The 20,891-nt window shown below is 42.2% G+C and overlaps 1 protein-coding gene across 2 annotated transcripts in view; it reads right to left on the bottom strand.

Annotated features, from left to right (window-relative positions):
* Positions 1-329: 329 nt before the first annotated feature.
* Positions 330-20,891, bottom strand: part of UGT8 (UDP glycosyltransferase 8) — a 35,193-nt gene continuing 14,631 nt past the window's right edge. For both annotated transcript variants that reach the window (XM_057379497.1, XM_057379496.1), the window contains exons 2-6: positions 19,892-20,715; positions 6,803-6,945; positions 5,222-5,298; positions 3,846-4,065; positions 330-2,892 (exon numbers count right to left, since the gene is read on the bottom strand). In XM_057379497.1, coding sequence (XP_057235480.1) covers positions 2,529-2,892; positions 3,846-4,065; positions 5,222-5,298; positions 6,803-6,945; positions 19,892-20,713 — 1,626 coding nt within the window. In that variant the 5' untranslated portion in view covers positions 20,714-20,715 and the 3' untranslated portion in view covers positions 330-2,528. The remainder of the gene's footprint in view (positions 2,893-3,845; positions 4,066-5,221; positions 5,299-6,802; positions 6,946-19,891; positions 20,716-20,891) is intronic.

Here is a 20,891-nt window from a genome sequence, read left to right as displayed (position 1 = left end):
AGTTGAAACACAACAGGTATTTTTCGAGATGAGGTGGATCAGACTCATCGGGGATTTAGCAATACAATTAATTGTATTGTAATTAATTGCAGCAACTGCCTCTTATTGCAAAGGAATTGCAGCATGTTTGTACCTACAGAGACTGCTCTGTACCTACAGAGATTTCTACTGCTCTGTAGAAATCTGTCATCTGATCTAACATCACTGTGGAGAACCTTTTAGTCCTGCTTTTGAAGTGATGAATTTAAACACACAAAAAACCAAAACAAAACACACTGCACCAGCTATGTCCACCAACTTAAAAAAAAAAAAGAATTTCCTTAAAGAAATCTAATTAAGCATTTTATCTTTCAGCTGATGCAATGCTCCAACAGGAAGCAGATATACACTACAAAAAAAAAAAGCAACATTTTTGATTTCCAATATATATCATGCACCACGGTAAACACTGAGAAGGAAAATTATTTGTATCCTAATAAGCATCCACATTCCTGTACGCACACACAGAGGGTACTTGAAGACAACCAGCATTCAATTGAACAAAAACATACTTCCAACAACAGAATTTCTCTATTAAATCCATGTTTATTGCTTAAGTTTTATCACAGTGGAGATTAAATTATGCTTAATCATCCGGTCAGTGCTTTTGTACCTTCTTTAATGCCAAAAAACCCCCACATTTTAAACCAAGTCAYTCATACACTCGAAGTCTTCTCACCATCCCACCATTCATCGCCTCTGTGTGCTCCTGTAGTTGCCACGGGCTGCGAGATTGTAAAAAGGTATAGCTAAGAGGCTTATATTTATAATACCATTTTTTCTTCAAGTATTCAGAGAGCAGCACAAGTAGCCGCCCCGCGTATTAGAAACATATCTGCACTGTTATTTATTGCTGTAGGACCGAGGCTCCTGATGGAATGGTGGTGAAATATTGCATCACTGTGTATGAAGATGAGCTCAGCATCCCGTCATCATCCCAACTCCTCCCATGTTAGTGAGCGACACAAGGCAAAACGGGCTGCCCTCCTTTCTCTTTCAGCCACGGGACCTCAAACTACAAATAAATAAAGCGTACACTCACAACGTGTGTAGTGCAAATTCCAAGTAAACAGAATGACATGGAAATAAAACTCATAGTTGCCAACTTTGGTTCAGCAGGGCAGCAATGATTCCAYGCCCGGCGCTCCCGCCCTCGGAGCACACACCACCGCCAGCGTCCCGTGTCGGCGACAATGATTGAAGGAGATTGTTGGAGGTGGGGGGACACGGGGACACCTCTGCACACCARGTGGCCAGGCCTCACCCCACACACCCCAGCAGCCCCGGGCAGGACGGCTGGACACCGCCCACGGCGCGGAATTCCTATTGGCAACTATGTGGAACATGGATTGCGTGGCCCAGACTAATAGAAGGTAATATTTCTGTTTTTTCCAGATACAACCATTGAAAGAGAACATCTATAACATTGCGATTCAGAAAGAACTTAATGAGAATTAACAGGTAAGACATTCAACTCTGGGGGCGCGGGGGGGGAGCGCTGTGTGGGGGTYGTTCCCTTTAAACAAACCCCAAGGAGTGGTTTGAGTCTGCACATCTCTGGGCCACTACAAAACCTTCTGCACTAAAGCACAGGGCTAGGTTTCTATAAGTTCTTTTGTTGTTGTTGCTGTTGTTTCGCTTATTTTTCTTAATGATGCAAATCTATTTCCCACACAGCCGTATTTAGAACTGAAATAAGACTCCCTAATATTTTCGTGGCATAAATTCTGTATGCAGAGAAAGGCGACAAATAAAATTTTGTCTCATTTAAAGTTAGGACACACTGTAGACTTGCTCAAGACCCTTTTCTCCAAAGTACCGGTAGCGAGCAGAAGAGTCATGCAGCTTTATCAGTAAAACGAGTACATATTTTTGCCATTTTTCTTCAGTGCTCATTAAAATTATTTCTTTTTTTTTTTTTTGTTTAACATCTGTGTTCTCAGTCCACAACTTGCTGTTTCTCGCATAAAGACTGGGGGAAATAACTTGTGTTTTAAACAGCATTCTTACACAACGGTTGAACCTTCAACAAAGGAAACACAGAACTAGCACTAGAGAGTTCTCTCAACTAAAAGGATGGACATATTAAAATAATAAAAAAATAAAAGGAGAACACCTCTGCAAATAAAAAGAAACCTCTCCTCATGTGGGACACACACACTGAGCTTTTAAGAACTGAAAATTCATAAATACGGTCATTGTATAGAACTTTAGAGATTTAAGGCTTCTAAAAACTTCAGTGCCAAAATAACCTCTCTGCATCAGTATTAAGAATAAAACGTTTTTCCATTTTAGGTTGTGCTTGCCTTTTTTTTTCTTTTTTTTTAAAGACTTCTCTTAGTTCCGTAGAATTTTGTCACATAATATTACATACTGAAGGGGAGTGTTAGAACTGCTTATTGAGGTTTTAAGTAGTTGTTAGACTAAGTTACAGCGATAAAATTCGATTACTGATCTGATTCATTACTACTTTACATGGGGCTGTTGGCTCATTTCACCTTTTTTTCATGCTTAATGTGGCCGTTTCTTCTATACTTGCCATTGGGGATCCCGTTCTGGTAGTGTCCATTAACAGCGCTATGTTTGTCATTTGACCAGAGATGTTTGCTCTGCTTGCAGATTAATTTTGTCATCCTGGCCAAAACACAGTAAAGTAAGGCAGCACCCACTAGTAGGACCAAGGCAATATCCAGTAAGAAATACTGAAAGAGGGAGATGCTGTAAACAGCGGCACGTAGATGCTGGGCTCCGTTGTGGCGCAGGATGTAATTGATCCAGTACACAGTCCGGTTCACGGGGTGCCCAGGCTGGTCCTTGTGGATCTCCGACAGCCTCTGCGCCCGCTGCCGGTAGCTGGGGGAGAACAGCAAACAGGGGAGAAAGGAAAAGCTGTCACATTATGTTATTGAGCAACCGAGTTATCGGAGAAATGCACAACAGCGAGAAACCTGCGCTTGATTTTGCAATAAACCGTTTCCGTCTGGGTTCGGAGTTTCACCTGAAACTTTTCATTTTTCACCTCAGCAGCTGATCCTGTCAAATTCTTCCTCTGCTGCCTGCACGGTCGACAGGTTATTTACACAGGACTTGCCTTTACACCAGGGATAATTGCACAAGGGGAAGGTGAGGCAACTGATGTTATCGAGGTCGCCATCAGCATTCCCCCTCTCTGCCGCTGCTCGCTCCTGACAGCAATCTCCTTTCCCAGAAAGGCTTGACTCCCATTAAAGCAAGAAAGCAGCAGCACCAGACTGCAAAACTAGGGTTAGCCCAATACAATATATTGCCAGCTAACCCCTCACTATTTTTAATCTGGAGGTGAGAGGCGTTACTAGCTAGAACAGGAAAATAACACTTTAAATATTATTTTTAAAAACAAAATCACAGAACTTAGAGTCACTGTTTTCGAATAMCTCCCTATTTTAGCTACAACCCAAACCATGTAGGTGTATCTTGCTCCAGRCCCTGCAGGCAGCCCCACAGCCAGACTGCTCATGTGAAGTAATGAAAACAGACACAAAAGRGACCTTGGTCTACAACACGGAATAAGTCAGGACAGGTTTGTTTCCATAACCTCTGTGCCCTCCACATGGCAACTGCTACAAAGAGCAAGGGAGACAATTGAGTTTTGGTGCTGAGCAATGAGCCCAGCACCCACACAGAAACCTCAGCCATTGGGTAATCTTGGGAAACGGGACAAACACCCAGCCTTGCCTCAACTGTACACACAAACGAAACAATGCAGGTTTTTTTCACAGCACTAAGGTTTCATATACATATTTAACACACAATCACTCATTCCATACCTGGGATCATTAATAACTTTTACTAGGGCTTCATACAATTCACTCTCAGTCATAGTCTTCCAGTTGAGCARTATTCCCATGCCTTTGGCCTGCACACGGGTCATGGTATCGTAATGGTCTCCAAAGAGGGGAATGCCCACCACCGGGACCCCATGGTACATGGTTTCAAAAATGCTGTTCAAGCCTCCATGACTGAGGAAAGCCTTAATGTTGGAGTGACCTGGAACCACAAGAGGCATGAAGGTTATAAAACACACTTCTATCTCCTTTATATGAAGTCATTGAGGCACCCAGGTACAAAAAATTTATCACTGTCTTTCTGTAGCTGCAACTCAGGCAGGTAAAAATTACCRCAGCTTGTTCTGAAGTTATCCCTAAACCCACTCTGCTGAAATTCCTCATGCATTAAATCACTTCCTTATACACTARGAGAGGGAACAGCCAAAGCAAATTCTCATGTGCATAAGTTGTATAAAATGATTAATGGAGTCATTAGTATGCATTGCCTACCCTTGAGCAGCTGCTGGTGGTGACTCCAGCAGGTTTAGCAGCACAAGTGAGCGAGGCAGAGCACGGTTTTGTATGAAATACAACATTTTTAATAGCAGGACAAGTGATGTCACACTCTCCCTACAGCTTTATATGTTTTATTTGAGGTTAGCAAGACCTGACAATCACAGCAGCAGCCTCATGCAATGGAAAAACCAGCCTGCCTCAGAGCAATCCCGTAACCAAAACAAATCTACCTGCTTCAGGAATCATCTGCCTAATCACGGCTTTATGGGAAATTCTCCAGCTCACACACACAAACATTAATGCTTAATGCACTCATCAGCTCCCATCGGAGCTCTTTTGGAATACGCAAATATCCAGGTGTCCCAGAAACAGTCAAATAATCTGTGCCCTCTCAGATCTGCAAGGGGCTCAGGGACCCTTTGACAGTCAAAGAAAATTAACATAAAAGATCAAATTTCATCTCCCCCTGAGAACCTGGAGCACCTCGGTTCAACAGAAAGATTATCAGCTTGCAAAACATACCCAAGTTCTGGTAGAGTTTTCTKGGACAAAAATAAATGTTTATTTATAAAATAGTATTTATAGACTYTATTCTGATGCTGTGTGAACACAGATCAGTTTTATTACTCCTCCTTGAAYGGTGTTTGAACTTAAGGAAAACATGAAATTTGTATCAGGGAAAGACAACAGCGGAGAGGTGTTTAACTCTCTCTTCAAATCCTGATTTAGTACCCTTGCTCTGTGACTGCCGTGACAGAAATTCTCCTGGCTTTATAATAACTGCTAATTCAGAATATTTTTGAAAGAACAAAGTGAACTCCTGTGACAAGAAGCAATAAATAATGGAAACAGATACTCACCAAGGAGGTCATTTTGTGGTAACCATTCAATAAGCTTGGTATTGTTGCCTAAATTCCTTGGTTTGTTTCCTGAAAACCTAAACCAGTAACATCAAATGGAAACAGTTATCAAAACCTCCAAAACGGCTACTAAAGGATTGTGCTGGCTTGTTTATTAGACAGCATTGAAACTGTAACTTTGGGGGAATCATCTACATTTGTCCAATTAAGCAATACATACATTTTTACAACTATACATTCTGTATGTTGAAAAAAGCCTAAGTTATTTACGCTAAGGTATATAAAAACCATTAATTGTGTTACTGGTTTGTCCTCCCTAACCACAAGGGCATAAAGATCTACAAAAAATCCCTTGATTTAGCATTACGACATTGAGACTGCCAAGCAGCATTCACCACATTTTTGTACAACACAGACACAGATCCATGACCTGAGGAACAAAACCAAACCCCCACATCCCCAAAAAACTCCAAGTTACATTTGACTAATAAATAAATACCTAAATTTTAATAGAAGGCTTCAACTGAAATTGTTGGGTTGGCATTAAAAAAAGCTGTTCTCGAGGAAAATCCTTTCAATTGATTTATTCACTAGAAAAAGGGGATGCTTCCTAAAGAGAAATATTCCAGGAAAACATAATAAAAGGACAGAAGAGAAACACAAAGATGAATTTGGATTATTAATTGGAAGCCAAGCCRTGTTGTGGGGCTTATAAGAAAACACAGTGGCTCCACTCCAAAGAAAATCTGATGCAACCTTTATGACAGCTTCAGTGCCAGAGACTGAAAAATTYCCATTTTCCTGTTCATTCGTGGGGTTTGCTCCTTGAACTACACACAGCAGCGAGGACATTCTCTAAGAGATGGTGAGGAACAAGCCACCAGGACTGYTAATACAACTCCAAGAGCGTGGCAGGGTTGTGAGACACCCACAGGAGTTGTAAGGCACTGATTATGTGGCAAAAATGGTTCACATGAACTCCAGTAAATTATGTCAATGGTGCTTGATGGGAGGCAGAGCTGACTAAACAGTTTTTGGGTTTTTAGAGGAAGCTGAGAGCACCACTCAAGATGTTTTTAGAACTGAGAAAGCTTCTTAATGATTCTGACTCCTGCGAATTCCTCTTCAGTTTCTCACAGAAAAAGCAAGAGGRAAAATCAGTACTAAAAGCCCCTGCTTACACAAAGAAGAACAAAAGGGGCCTAAAAAAGTGAGAGAAAGGGGGAAGAAGAAAGAAAATGGATTTTCATCATTGGGATTCATTCTTGAGCCTTGGGGTAGTTTCTCCATTAAAAATGGTGACAGTATGTCCCAAATGTAATAACCTTAAGACTGTTTTCACTATCCCCAATCCTTCCAAGGATATAAATTCAGCCTACGGATGTAACCCACGGCTTATTCTGCCACAACAATCACTGCCTCTCCTTACTACCAGGGTACTGCAGTATTTTCATGCTGAGTGTCTTTCAGGAGTGTCAGACGGTCGGTGCCACCTAGGCAATCTCAACTCCAGCTTCTGCAACTCCAGCAGGAACCAAGCGTGCTCCAATCCACCCCAAGCTCCTCCAACACCACCCTTACCTCCAGATGACCCTCTGGGGCAGCCTGGCCAGGGCTTTTGCCAACTTATTGGCGATGTCTTCGGACAGGTACTTCACTCCAGCGCCGAAGGAGACGAGCACAAAGCCGTTCTCGTGAGCACCGTTCACCCATGCCTGGAGATCCTGTGGAAAGCAAAGTTCACACTGAGCACTGAAGACTCAAAGCACAGGAACACTGAGCAAAAACGTGGCTTAGAAAAAGCAGTTGTTGGAGCCTTTGCTGCTTCAGAAGCCAAGTTTCACAAATCCCAAACATTCTAGAAATCAATGGCTCACGATTCAGAATCCAGGGCACAGGCCATGAACAGCAAAACCCTTCCTTGTTTGTTTTAGCTTCAGTATTAACCACCAGCTTAAGACAGTTTGTCCCTCCTTAACTGATCAGTTGACACACATTCATAAGCTAACACRTTGCATTTCAGCTCAGCAAAATATAAACAGATCCATCTCAACAGCATCAGCTTGGAAGCCCTGCACGGGGAAAGTGTGAATGAAGCCTGGGACTCTGCTGTGTCATTTCCAGCCTTTAGYGAGAGTGCTTCAAAAGCCTTGTTTTGCTTTCATTTGTATGAAAAGAATAAACACAACTTGAAAGAAGCCAGAGCTTCTAAACATACTGTCAGTTTCTACCTCTCAGGGAGCAAAGAAAGCGTACCCCTTACTTTTTAAAACACAGATTTAAATTCTGGGTTTTTCGTAACACAACTGTTGGCACTGGAAACAAAAAAATTATAATCCTACCACTGACGTATCAGTCAGATGAAGAATATCTTCTGTTTCTCAGGATATAGTTTAATTCTGGTCTCATCAAGTTTAAGCACAAGCCTGCTCAACACCAGTACAGCAATAGGAAATGAGCAAAGAGAAAATGAAGAGCCCCGCTSACAATGTGCCTCTTGTCCTGGTAATAAATAGGAGGGCAGACAGTAACGGAGTAATGCCGTGCTATCGTATCCGAGCACAAAACCCAGCACATTGCACCGGGGGTTGAGCACTGCTCTCTGCTATATAAAGAAAAAAMCATTTCCATTTTCTTTAAAATCCACAGTTTGTCTTTTTCCAGTGCACTCTTTTCCTTTTTTTATTCATGAGAAGGGAGAGGGAGAAGGCAAAGAAGGGGAAGTGGCTGTGACCTGCCTCAGAGCTGAATCATTTATTAGGGGCTGAACTTGTGACACGAAAAGTTTCCAAGTGGTTTTGTGATTTATTTAAAGCTCGTCCTTGAATCTTCAGGACCTAAGGCATACAGCAAATGTCATTATATTATAGTCACTGTAGTGCTTCAACTAGTTACATCTTGATGTATTTCCCATCAGCTGTTCAAAGCTAAAGAGAAAAGAACTTTTGTGGGCTCTAGGAAAAACCATTCTGAAAAGCACCATTTCCTCCAAGCCCAAGCATGGTTAGTGCTGATGAGCAGGAAGGTAACAAAGGTGGCAGGAAGATAAACAAAAGACTCCCGGCAAGACTCAGAAATAAAAAGGAAAAAAAAACGGCACACTTGAATCAGAAAGAAGGACAGGTGGAGTATCCAGACACTGCCTGAGTTTGAAGGAATGGAGTTTGAAAAGTCAAAGCTGAATGGGACAAGGAGCCTGGTGTCAACAAGTTCCAGGTGTGTCCTGCTTTCTTCATTTTAGCCTTCATTGGTTTGGCCTTTGGAAATCCCAGGTCCCTCAGACCAGAGGGAAAGTCTAAACAAATTTGACATAGACTATTTACATGGGGCCTGATAGGATGCACCCAGAAATGCCAAGTATWTGGTAACTGGTGTGGAATGGGGGGAAAAAGGGTTAAACAGCAAGTGCTCCTTGTGTTTCCATAGAGCAGAATCCATGGAGTGATCTACTCAGCGTCAACTTGATCCCTGGGAGGTGATGGAACAATTAATCCTGGACCATCCTGGCATCAGAAGGTCCTAYCTGTGACTACTCCTCCTTGGCCAGACACGTGGTTTCTGCTGCTGGAGATGAGCCTGTTCTAGCTGAGAGCTGGCTCCCAAGGCCACTGCTCCTCTGTGCTCAATGAAAAATTCTCTGAGACTTCACAGACCTCATGTATTCACGTAGTAACAATTATATTCAATGATATAAACATGGAGGAGGTATAAATATTTCSTTATAATGGAATTTTTAAAACAGCATTCAAAAATCCCCATGTGTAATAAAAAATAGCTGTTAAATACTTAGAATTTTATATAGAGGAATAATTTTAAAAAAGGAATTTAGTCACCTACAAACAGGCTTTGCATTTTGTTGTGCAACGGCAAAGCAACCTGCTCAGCATCAGTAGGGTGGCTTCATAGCCAGGCCTCTGTAATTCCTCCCTTTGAAGGCAATCCCACTGCTTTGGTGGAACATGGACAAAGGTGAATTTAAAATCTTGACAGGCAAGACAAGATCCTGYCATCAGGCTCAAAGCATGCGATTTGTTCATCATATTAAATGGGATTACATAAAAAAATACACTGGAATGCAAAATAAAATAGTTTCTATCAAGAGAACCTTAATACCCAGATGAAAGCTGGATGATGCCTGGCCAAACGAAAGCAGAGGCGGAGGAACCCGATGTTGTCCTTGGAGTTTCTTTTAGAATGCTAAATTAGAAAGAAAGGAATTAATTTCTCAGACAGGGTCAAAATTGCCCCGTGCCAGCCTCAGGAAGAGTCAGAGTTTCAACTCAGCTTGCTGTATTTTGACATCAACTGAAAGGCTCTTTTCWTCCCCAGATTTTACTTATGCTTTACATGGTGCTGTTACCAAGGGGAATTGCTTACCTGCCTTCCGCCCTGCAGCCCCTTTCCAATCTGCTTCCCCAGAGGGGTGAGGGACATCACTACTGTGCATGGRCTGCAGAAAATCAACTACAGACTTGTCAGGATGAGGGTTCTTCCTGCAAACATCTCTGTAATTCRTGGCATAACACAGCCTTGATTAAATGGGATCACTAAAAATGTAGGGAGCTGGGTGAAAATTAGGCAATGGAAAACAGGGAACTTACACTGCATCCTCTTAGAGCTCCCTGAGTTTGTGATCTGGATGAGTCCATTGTTCTCAGATTCCYTAAACTTTTTAGAATTATTTCTGTGACAGCTTTTTAATACAATTTCTAAACAGAAGATCAASTGAAACTGAATCCATGTCAGTAGCATTCCCAGGCCTTTGATTTTTAGATAAATATGAACGTCCTGGTACAATTAGCCGGGCCATGGCACAAAGCCTGAGTATTTTCTTGTRCTTTGCCAGTTCTCTGTGTAGTACACAAGGTGTAGCAGTGATACCCATGGCAGATAGAGAGCAGGCTGTGATCTTGGCACAGCTCTAAAAGGGACTGAATACTTCAACAGCACYGTGACTATGGGTGAGTATGTCATTTAATTCTTGCACGTACACTCTTAATGCTCACACAAAAGAGAAGCCTGGAGCGATCTCTCAGAACCTATCTGTTGGAAAAGCACTCACTGATGCCACGGGACAGTTTTGTTTGCCTACAGTTTCAGCAGCCTCCAGTCACCTTCCTGCCTTTCCACTCGTTAGGACCATATTAGCCCAAGCACCTCACGCACCAGCCTGGGTGAACTGCTGCCCACTAAAAACCCTCTGAGACACCCAAGCTCATCCCCTGTGAACTCACCCCTTTCTTCCCCTTAAATCCACTTACACTTTTGACCTCCAGCACATTCTGCCCCGGCGATCTAATTACGCTCTGTATGAAAAGGCACTGAGTCAGGATGAGTCATTAGAGCTGCCCTCATTAAAATCAGCATTCCCTGATCGGGCAGCACTTCACAGCTCCTGGCGTGCAGCACAGCGACCTCCTTTTGCCCAGTTTAGAGGATTTTCAGGTTTCCTGTAAACTCACGCTGATTTACGCTTAACATAAGGAAAGGAAAGCACGATTTTGGAGGTGTAACCTACAGAAAAAATGGGGGGGTACACACCAGTTTGTTACATACTGAGCTGCATTGAACCTTCCTCAAACTCTGATTCAAACTTCAACCAAGCACAGAACTGAGAATTCAAACTTAACATACATATCACCAAGACACGCACTTCTCCAAATGGCTCTCTCTTCCAGGGAATGGAAGAGAGCACCTAATCCTTTCCCTCATCCTCAAATACAACCCATTTTCAGGTTTCTTTGAACAGAGGCAAGGGCTTTTCTTCCCAAGCCCTAGCACAGCCAAGAGACAACACTGCCTTGTTGAGACTACACTGCCAACATGACAACCTTAGCAGTGATTTAAGAATAGGAACCTGGCTTTCCCCTYCCAAAGCAGCAATCAAACCTTAAGGAATTATAATCCCCAAACCTCGATGAAGTTTACAGCAAAACTTTCAATAGAAATTCTAATAAAGAATTAGATCAGACACTCACAGAATTTGTGTACATCACGTCCATTAGAGGTGTAAGCCTGGCAAGTCTAATGCAGCACATTCACATTCTGAACTGAATAGTAAACTACTTTCTCCAGCTCAATTTTGTGTTTCATCCAGTTACAGCTTTATATACATTCATAATAAAGTATCACATAATACATATATTGTAACTAATTTAAACTTTCAATTCAAAACCAAGTAAATGGTTTAAAAAATAATAAACAGTGCAAATATCAGCTCATGCATATATTAATTAGCATTTTCACTGCAGTTACTTTAAGAAATAATGAACAATGCATACTAATGTCTGCAAAAATTAAAGGACCCCTACTAAGAACACTGTACCCAACCCTGTCAGGCCTCTGCTTGTTTCCATGTAACTCCTGTGCAAATGCATGTCCTTTGGGAAAAATAGTACAGGACTCTGTGCTTGCATAGGGAGAAGAAGCACTTATTGATCTGTGCTGTACTATAGGAGCGAGGGGGGAGGAATAAAGAAATAAAATCCATCTTTTGACCAATGTGAGACAGGAATGCTATTGTGCCACCCCACTGTGTGGGCTTTGTTCTGCCTGGTTTTCTAATTAGCCATTCTCTGCAGGCTCCGGTGCCGAACACACAGCTGTGAGCAGGGAGTGAAGGCCCAGCTGGCAGTAACCAGTGGTGCCTAATACTGAGCTTTGTTTCAGATAAACAAAGTGCACAAATACAAACATAACCGGGTGTAATATCCGAAGCTTTCCCTGTTCAGCTGCTCGATTCAAATGTGCAATAGCACAAACGCCTGTTCTTTGAATATGGTCGCAAACCACCCTYTCCCCAAAGCAGAGCACAGGCATCCCATGCAACTTCTACAAAACGCCGCTTAGCGCAGACAAAACCAGATCTATTTTCAAATAAATAAGAAACCACATTAAGCCATCTTTAGAAAGGAGATATTCACTGATAAATAAACAGAAAGGTAAACACATCATTTTATAAGCATCTGAACTTTTCTGCCATCCCCTAACTACTACTTGTCTCATGCRACATTTAAATTCTATATTATCACATTTTTATTCCAGATTTTTACTAAAACAACGTAACAGAACAGGTGGTCGAACGTCATATAGGTGCCATTATACAAACTTTACCATCACAAAACAAACAGGCTCAATAACCTAAAAGTTATAACACAACCCATCATTTCACAGCGAACACAGRGAAACTATCACTTCAGGCAAAGTAAGCTGCTTGTATTTTCTTGCCACGAATTTTCAAGTCAGTCTAGAACCAAAAATAGGAGTTTTTATTTGCTCAGAGCAGCAAAGGACACAGAACATCACAGTGAACACCGAGGGCACGAGGCAGAGGATGRAGTCAGCCTCCCTGACTCCACACATCCAGCTGCTTCTGCTGGCTCTGCATCGCCCGGTGCCTTGGTCACACTCTGAAGGTTATTTTCCACTGACTAAATTCCTGCCTTTTAAAAACTACGGCCACAAGGCAAAAGTGCCTGTGCCATGTTGTCAAGGTTTTCTCCTTTTCATACAATCCATCTCCATTAAGTTCTTAGTTCAATTAAGTGCCAACACACAGTCCCAATGAGGACAGGATCCTCCCGACCCTCTATTTCCCTCTTCATTAATAACAAGTTAATAGTTCTCTTCCCTGGGTTTTATYAATGAGATCTACCATACAAAAAGTGCATGCACTTAATATTCATGCTATTTTCTCATATTTTRTAATTCATACTAGCACAGAGTAAGATAACTCCAAACCAAATATCTCATACCCATTAAAAAAGCACACTCAGATTAGACAAATCCCTGTTTTCTTGCTGGCTAAAGCCACACTAACATTATCAGTTGAGAAAGAAACTCTAAGATCTGTTTTCTATCAGAACTCCAAGCAGTCACCACCTTTCAATCAAAGAATGCTGTTATCTTCAATATCAATCAAAGAATGCTGTTATCTTCAATATCAATCAAAGAATGCTGTTATCTTCAATATCAGATAAAGATTCAGCCCTGCTGAAATACAGACTTTTCCCACATTTCTCACTAATTATTTGGTGTTTATATACACACTGTGTATTTGCCAAATTAAAATGCACTATGGATTTWAAAATAAAAAAGTCTTGAAAAGCTTTCCAGTGCCTAAAATGTTGTATTTTGTTATCGCTGACCTTTACTGCCTCTTCCCATTTAGCATCCAACATGAACAGAGTGTTTCAGTCCATTTAACTTTCAAGAGAAATAAAATGCACACTCAAAACCAGAGTCAGTAAASCCAGTCCCCCAAGCCTTTGGCTTTCCTCTGAGCCCCCTCTAGAGTTGCAGGCATATCCAGTGAAGCTCTGGGAACACGCTCTACCCAGAGCTAGAGGTCAACCAAGAAAGTGCCGCGCAAGGACTTCCCTGATGCAAAAATCCATTACTCACCAGACCTCTGGCAAGCACCCTGGGAAAGCAACCTTGCCTTTCAGATGAATGGGAGGAGTGCAAAATGAGGAGCTTGCCCTTCAGGAGAGGTTATTAAAATCACTGCAGAGAGTAGCGGGTGCAGCAGAGGGATCCTCAAATCCAGGGTTACAATTAAAAACCTCATTGGCATTACCCCACAGGCAAAATTCTGTTAAAAAATACCCAATAAAACCACCTTCCTAAACATGAACTTGCAAGCATGCACAGAAAAGTTGATAATTATCAAATGTAAATGCAAACCAAGGTTTTACCAACCCTACAACAGTCTCAGTTGCTCCATATGTAGCAAAAAGCTCTACCGGAGTTAAGAAAAAACTCTAAGTATGGAGACTATTTTATTTACTCTGTCCACAGAACATGAGGTCAAATTAAATTGCAGAAARTAAGAAGAAAATTGACAAGCTCAGTCTCGCATACAGACCTCTGTATTACAGATACTGATACATATCCCACCCATAAATCCACATTATAATGTAATTTGGGTGGGAAATACTGTCTGTCATCGTTCTTGTATGACACCTGTGCTCTGTGGATGATAGGAGATAGAATTCTAACCTGCAGCTTTAATCCTTTAATCTAGTAATTGCAATTTCTTCTTCATTATCCTCTTCAGATAAAACAGCTTTTCTTTCTTCTTGAAGTTTACCTCCTCCCTTCTGGTTTTTTTAAAGATTTATAAATACATGTGAAGTACGCATATACTTGCAAAATACCCACGTGTTTTTCAATTATATTTATATAAACAGTCATCACATTCTTTGAAAAGCCTAAGACCGGCTGGTTTCTGAGCCTAAGATCCACACCCTTCACCCAGACTTGCCTTGGTCAGGGTGAGAGCAGAACATGCTGCCTGAAGAAYTCCTCCTGTGAACAGCCTGGAAAGGCTCAGGAAGATGCCTTCTCACAAAGCCCTTGCTGCAGACACCTCATCCCCCAAAGCAAGGTATTAGATGTGAACAAATTATCCACTTCACCTTTAAGCAAGCAGGACATCTGAAAAGATGTCTTGATTAACTTCTTTTTTCAAGTCAGTAATATTATTTATTAGGATTGCTGCTCATAAATGTCATGTTTTGAGCCCATCCCAACTTCCCAAATTAGAGGAACATGGTACCCAAACTGAAGGATGTTCCAAACACTCCAGGAAAAAAGAGTGCCCTTTGAAATAAATTCCTGTCTTCTGTTTTATTTTATAAATGGGAGAAACAGGGGAAGAACACTGGCTCATTATTTGTCCTCTATGGAGGTCATTCCTCAAAATGTGGAAGTGACACTCTGTTAAACCACTGCATGGTAACAAAGTGAATAAATCTTGTTAGTTTGTGTGTTCTAATAGGAACAGGATAAATTAGAAWATTTAAAACCACAAAGCCTGTTTAAAGTACTAGCTGATTAAGGTGGGTTTTTTCTTTCCTATAAGTAAATATAACAACGTAAGTTCTGTTGCTTTTAGCTTTCATCATCTGAGCAATTCAGTGTCTAAGGTCTGGACCTTTCGTTTTCCATTCCCAATACAAACAACTGTTTGAACTCAACAAATAACCACCCTGAACTGTAATCCCTGAATGAAGTAAACTTGCTTTTTGATGGACAGCACAGGCTCGCTGAAGGTGTGGTKCTCCTTTGTCAGCTCATGGGATGCCAGCTTTATGTCTGGCATGTGCACCTGGAGAACCTGACTTCCACACAARCTTAACTTGAGATACTTAGCCAAGCTCCAAAATCRGCCCTGCGTCCTTTTCCCTGTGTTTTATGTTACACAGGCACATAGAGAGTCACATTTCTTCCCAAATTTGAAATGCAGCAGTACAGCAGGAACGGACAGGGTTCACCAACCCAGTCTGACTGGAGCAGCCGAGACCGGAGACTAGAGTTTTGTAATTGTGGGTACCTGGAGAGCTTAGGCAACACTTGCCTGTGAATCAAAACATTAAATATTTCAGGGGGGAGGAAGCTTTATCTAAAACGTATTTTAGAGCCAAAATACACGATCATACAGTTCAGTATGGAAYTTACACACTGCTGCATCATTGCCATCATCCTTAAAAGACTTTTTGCCTCCCCAGCTGACAATCACATGCATTTTAGAACAGTTCCAGAATTGCTTCATACCACCAGAAATTTACTGTCCACACAGCTCTGTAAGAACTATTCCCTGGACTTTAAAAGTAATAGTAAAATGATGGTGCTCCATGTGCAAAAATCTATTGCTACAGCCTGCAAGGGCTTATAGATGCATCCTTGAATCTAAATGAAGGACAAAAGCCAGGTTTAAGGAATAAAACATCTCTTGATTCTTCCGCCTCATTTTCAAGATAAATACTGGTATCAGCTAACACACCCAGTAACCATTCAACTGTCAGCAAGGCTCAGGGGGAAAAAAAAAAAATCAAAAAACAAAAACCAGAACACTTTTTAGGGAAGATATTTCAAAGCCACCAATTTTCTACATAGACTTCGATCTRTATAATAACAAGCTCAGATAAAAGATGTCCAGGGAGGAGCGAGGAATATAATTACTATCTGTTGACAGCTGTGGCTGAAAGGACAACTTATTACTCCAAAATGAGAACATCTTCCCCTGCAGCAAAAATTTAGTTTACTCATGGACTGAGTATTACCCAAGGCAGCTACTCACARCACCCCTCAGCKTCCTGCCYTGATTCAGGTATGTATCTTATCAGRCTGATTAATGCCTGGTACGCATCAACCTGGTCACAAGGTATAAATGCTGGCACAGAGGTTTCCCCATTGTTGCTTAAAAGGGTGTTCCTTTAAAAAGCCAGCTTCATTCAGATCCCTCAGGAGAAGTGTAGTGAGGAAGAGGCAGAGGAGCCTTTTCTTTTCCTAATGGCCAGTGACAGTTATCTGGAAAATACTGCCAGGGAACACCACACCCTTGATCGTTTAAGTCACTGATGACCTTAAGGACTTRATAGCCATTCTATGTCTAGCTTTTTATCTTTAAAGGCTGTTGTGTTCACACTGTCCTCCATATAATTCAACATACAGTTTTATGAGTTGAGTACACAAATCCTGGACTCTGCACCCATCACCCATGAGTGAATAAAATTTCAAATGCACGTTGAACAGTCACCTTTAGCATCTCCTGGTGTTTTACAGAGCAGCACAGCACACACACAGCAAGAAGCCCCTTCTAAACCCAGTTTAACCAGTGAAAATGTCACGCTGGCTATCACACAGGACGACTAGAATTGTCTACGCAGAGCTCTGCAAAGCGACCATCAGCCCTCCCACCACGGCAGAGCAGAATGACAGGGTATGCTCGGCTTGATCCAGCCGCAGCGGGGATCGGGAGGGGCAATGTGCCTTCCCCCGGCACTTGAGCCACTGCCTGACACCGCCTGCGTGCACAGGTAAGGCTGACCCTGCCATGCCAAGGAGGGAGCCGCAAGGCACCGCAGGGAGCCGGGCACAGCGGTGACCTCCAAAGGACCCGCTGCTCTCCCCGCTGGCTCCCCCTCCTTGGCACGCTGATCACTGCGACTTCCCGAGGGACACTGCGCCAAGCGCAGACCGACACCGGGCACTGCCTGGGAGCGAGAGCAGGGAGGAGGATCGGAATCCTCCCGAGGCATCCGGGCGAGCTGCAACCCAGAGACACGCTCGCAGTTGTACGCCACAGCCGGGGGCTGCAGCGTAATTGCTACAGAGCTCAGCAGCAGCCAAAAATCATGCTTGACACGAGCTAACTGCAGGATCAGCSGGGAGGATGTGCCCCAGGATCGAAATATTAATGCAGATGGGACAGCAAAGCTGGCTCAGGTTATAKATGAATATATATAATATATAATATTAATGTAGGTTACCAGCAAAGCTGGGTCAGGTTTGTTTCCCCTCACACACACATTGTTACGTGAYATGAATATTCAGCACCCACTGCTACGTGCTACCCTTAAAAGCTGTGGTTTTCTAACTTTTCTTTCAAGAAGTTCAAGAAAGTGRTGCAGAAYCTGAGCAGCCAYAAAACAAAGCTAYCCCATCCTCTGGAATGAAAGAATCTGTAACACCTTAAAAGATCTYGACCTTTATCTCCTCACTGACTGCTTGYTACTCTGTCTCTTATTTTTAAGATGCTGCTTATGAACTGGAGGCTAGAACTTCWCAGCTATGTGTAAGCATTCTATTAYGCTTAAACAAACTACTTGGTTATTTCTGATGAGGGGAAAAATCGGAAAAAAACTGTCAACAGCACAGGGGTGCCACTACTGAGGTGCCCAGGTAGTCTGAGTAGGTATTTTGGACTTGAAAGAAACACCCCTGTTTTTTTTTTCCTAATACTTCTGTAGTAGACAAGGTGGACTAGGCTACTTATAAGCAGTTTTGGTGAATTCAAGAGACTTGAAAGACTTGTAATAACAGCTTTAGCAGGCAAAGTTTAGCTACTGTGTCCAGCTACAAACTCCCCCTTTCTAATCATCATCCATGGACAACAAAAATTACTTGAGAGAGCTCCTGAAGCATCACCAATTCCAGCCCAGCACTGGAACATGMACTAGCTCTGCTTCTGGCTCATCCTAATGCACCAAACTAGAAGCTGCAGAAAATAAATTAGCCAAGGCTGCTGCCTTGGAGATGCAGCAGGAGCAGAGAACAGCYGCAGCACTCACTGTCTGCACTCGCAGTTTTCATCTGCTAGGACAGAGGGACAGATATGAATTTTGTCCAACTGCTCAGCAAACACAAACCCATTGCACAAACTGACAGTTTACCTACAATACACACCGCAGGGATATGTGTAACAGCTTAGGCACGGACAAATTACAGGATAAAMGATGAACATGCTCACTTGGTCCCTCTCTCACATTCAATCAAAACTCATACTTAGAGCACCATGAATTGCTTGATAAAACTGAAAAGAAGGTAAATAATGTCTCAACTCACAAATAATTWCAGGTAGTTTGTTTCCCCCAGTGTAATGAGTATTTGCCATTTACTCTACCCACAGGTCTACTTCAAGGTCACTGTCACTGRTTATATTAAACARTAAAAGACACAAAAMAGAMAATGTTRGTGRCYAATTTGATTGTGGCCAAATTGATTGTGCAAATACCTTTTCCTTCTTACAGAAAAGGAAAATATCAGTCTGGAAAATGCAGAAAAAACCCATCAAGTCTATTGGAGGGAATAGGGATGAACTCTTAGACAGCACAGGGGTACCTTCAGCCTGCTGTCTCAGGGTACCTGACCCTTCCTTAACACAAACACATTGATGCACACATGGAAAGAACCAGCTGGAAGCAGCACTGTTTTGGTCATTTCTGATGACACCCTGTAGAACAGACAATAGCACTTTTCACACAAAAAGCAAAGGCTGAAAGAGGCATTTTAAGAAGCAAATTATCGAGCACTGCAGGTCAACCTACCTTTTCATCATCCAGCCAAAAGCACCCATTAAAAACCACCGCCAATTCAAGACCTATTTGTTTATGTACACATAAACAAACAGAAGTGTAGATGACATGGTTTTCTGAGAGATTACTCTGCCTGTCACTCACCGCTGTATTGCCCAACAGAGGCACTCTTAGGTACAACATATTAAAGATCAGTGAAATAATCTAACTTAATAATTAATCTGTGCAGCCAGGATTTCCCGAGTCAGTCCAGTCACTATCACTGTTTCAGTCTGAAGTTCAGTACCTGATGGCCTGCACGTGCACTGTAAAAATTCATATCTGAGTGCAGCCACAGTGCCATTTCTGCTAACTCTTATCTCCATYTYTCACTCTGTACAGTTTTTTTCATGYTAATATACACATACTCTTAAAGGCACTATGAAACCTAAGGGAGGCGTAAAAAAAAAAGACCATAAAAACACTACTACCATAAAATTACCTAGTATAACCTACCAGCAGGCTTCTTTAAGCATAAACAGTATTCATTCATTCTCTCTTGTTTTCATTTTAAACCATGTTTGGTTAGAAACTACTGATGTGATTTCCAAGACAGAGTGCACTGTCTTTCACCTCTACTGCACCATTGGGAATCTCACTGAAAACCAAAATACTTCCTGCATCCACAAAAGATTCAATAGTTTGTGACCAATAGTTCCCTTGCCTCCACATAAAGTGACTTCCAGGGTAAATTTCACCAAGCAACAATAGAACAAGTCCCATCTGAAAATTACTTCTTAAAAACTGCTATTCATCACATGAGGTCAATCAAAAAACACAAGAAATCACTGTAAAACTCAGCAAACCTTACTTCTGGCAGAGGGCTGGCMGGCTTGGTTAGGATTCCTCCCACATAAACAACGTTGGGTAGCGTAGGTCTCGGAAATTCCAGTGCTACATCAGTACAAAGCATCCACAGGCTGGATCCATGGACCAAGTCATACATGGACCGTTCTGGAAGAACTTTGTGTTTCTGCATTATCCTTTCATATTTTGGCAGAACCAAAAAACTGACTCCAAATCTTGAAATAATATAAATAAAAGTATTTTTAATCCTCTCGAATAGGTTCATGTGATCTGTGAGCAGCGAGTTAAATTCTGGAACGTAGGACAGGGGAGCTGGAGCACCCACTTCTGCTGGATACCAGAGGCCAGTGGAAAACACGGCRTATTTAACCCCTAAAAGATGAGCTATAACAAATCCACACATCTCATTGGGATCTACCAGGAGCAGGTCAAATTTTTCCTGTTTGAGGGTACGCATGAGGTTTCGGTTGCCAACCATCATGTCGCAGTTCTTGGAATAGTGGTCCAGGATATCGAACAGTTCAAGGGCAGTCAGTCTCCCCGAGAAGATACTCCTCATCTTGGACTGGAGGAAATCATCCGAGGTGCTGCTGTTAAAGATCCCTGGGTAGCGCTGAAGTCTATAGTGATTAGATGGAGGAATCTCTCTGCCCTCAGAGAGGAGAAACACTGTCTGGTGACCTTGGTCATGCAAGGCTGAGGCCAGAGTCTTGAAAATATAAAGATGGCTTTCAAACATAATTGGCGGCACAACAACAATTTTGGCAGCCCTCGCTATCCCGACAGCACTCCACAGGAGAATGAAGGCTGGAGTGTACGGCTTCATAGCTGAAAGGAGAAATAAGAGTGTTACATCACAGACAACAGGACTACATTTCGCAGTTTAAGCACACCATGACTTTGTTAGCATAGCTATGAGCATTTCCACTACAAGGTCTTGTCTGATAGTTGCCACAGGCTTCGCAAATTGTCCTTGTTCAAGCTGCAACTCTATTCTGATTTTA

Source organism: Malurus melanocephalus, unplaced genomic scaffold, assembly GCF_030028575.1.
Source record: "Malurus melanocephalus ecotype Western Australia unplaced genomic scaffold, MMel_1.1 scaffold_410, whole genome shotgun sequence".
In the NCBI taxonomy this organism is placed as follows: Eukaryota; Metazoa; Chordata; class Aves; order Passeriformes; family Maluridae; genus Malurus; species Malurus melanocephalus.
This window is presented reverse-complemented; position numbering and strand designations above follow the sequence as displayed.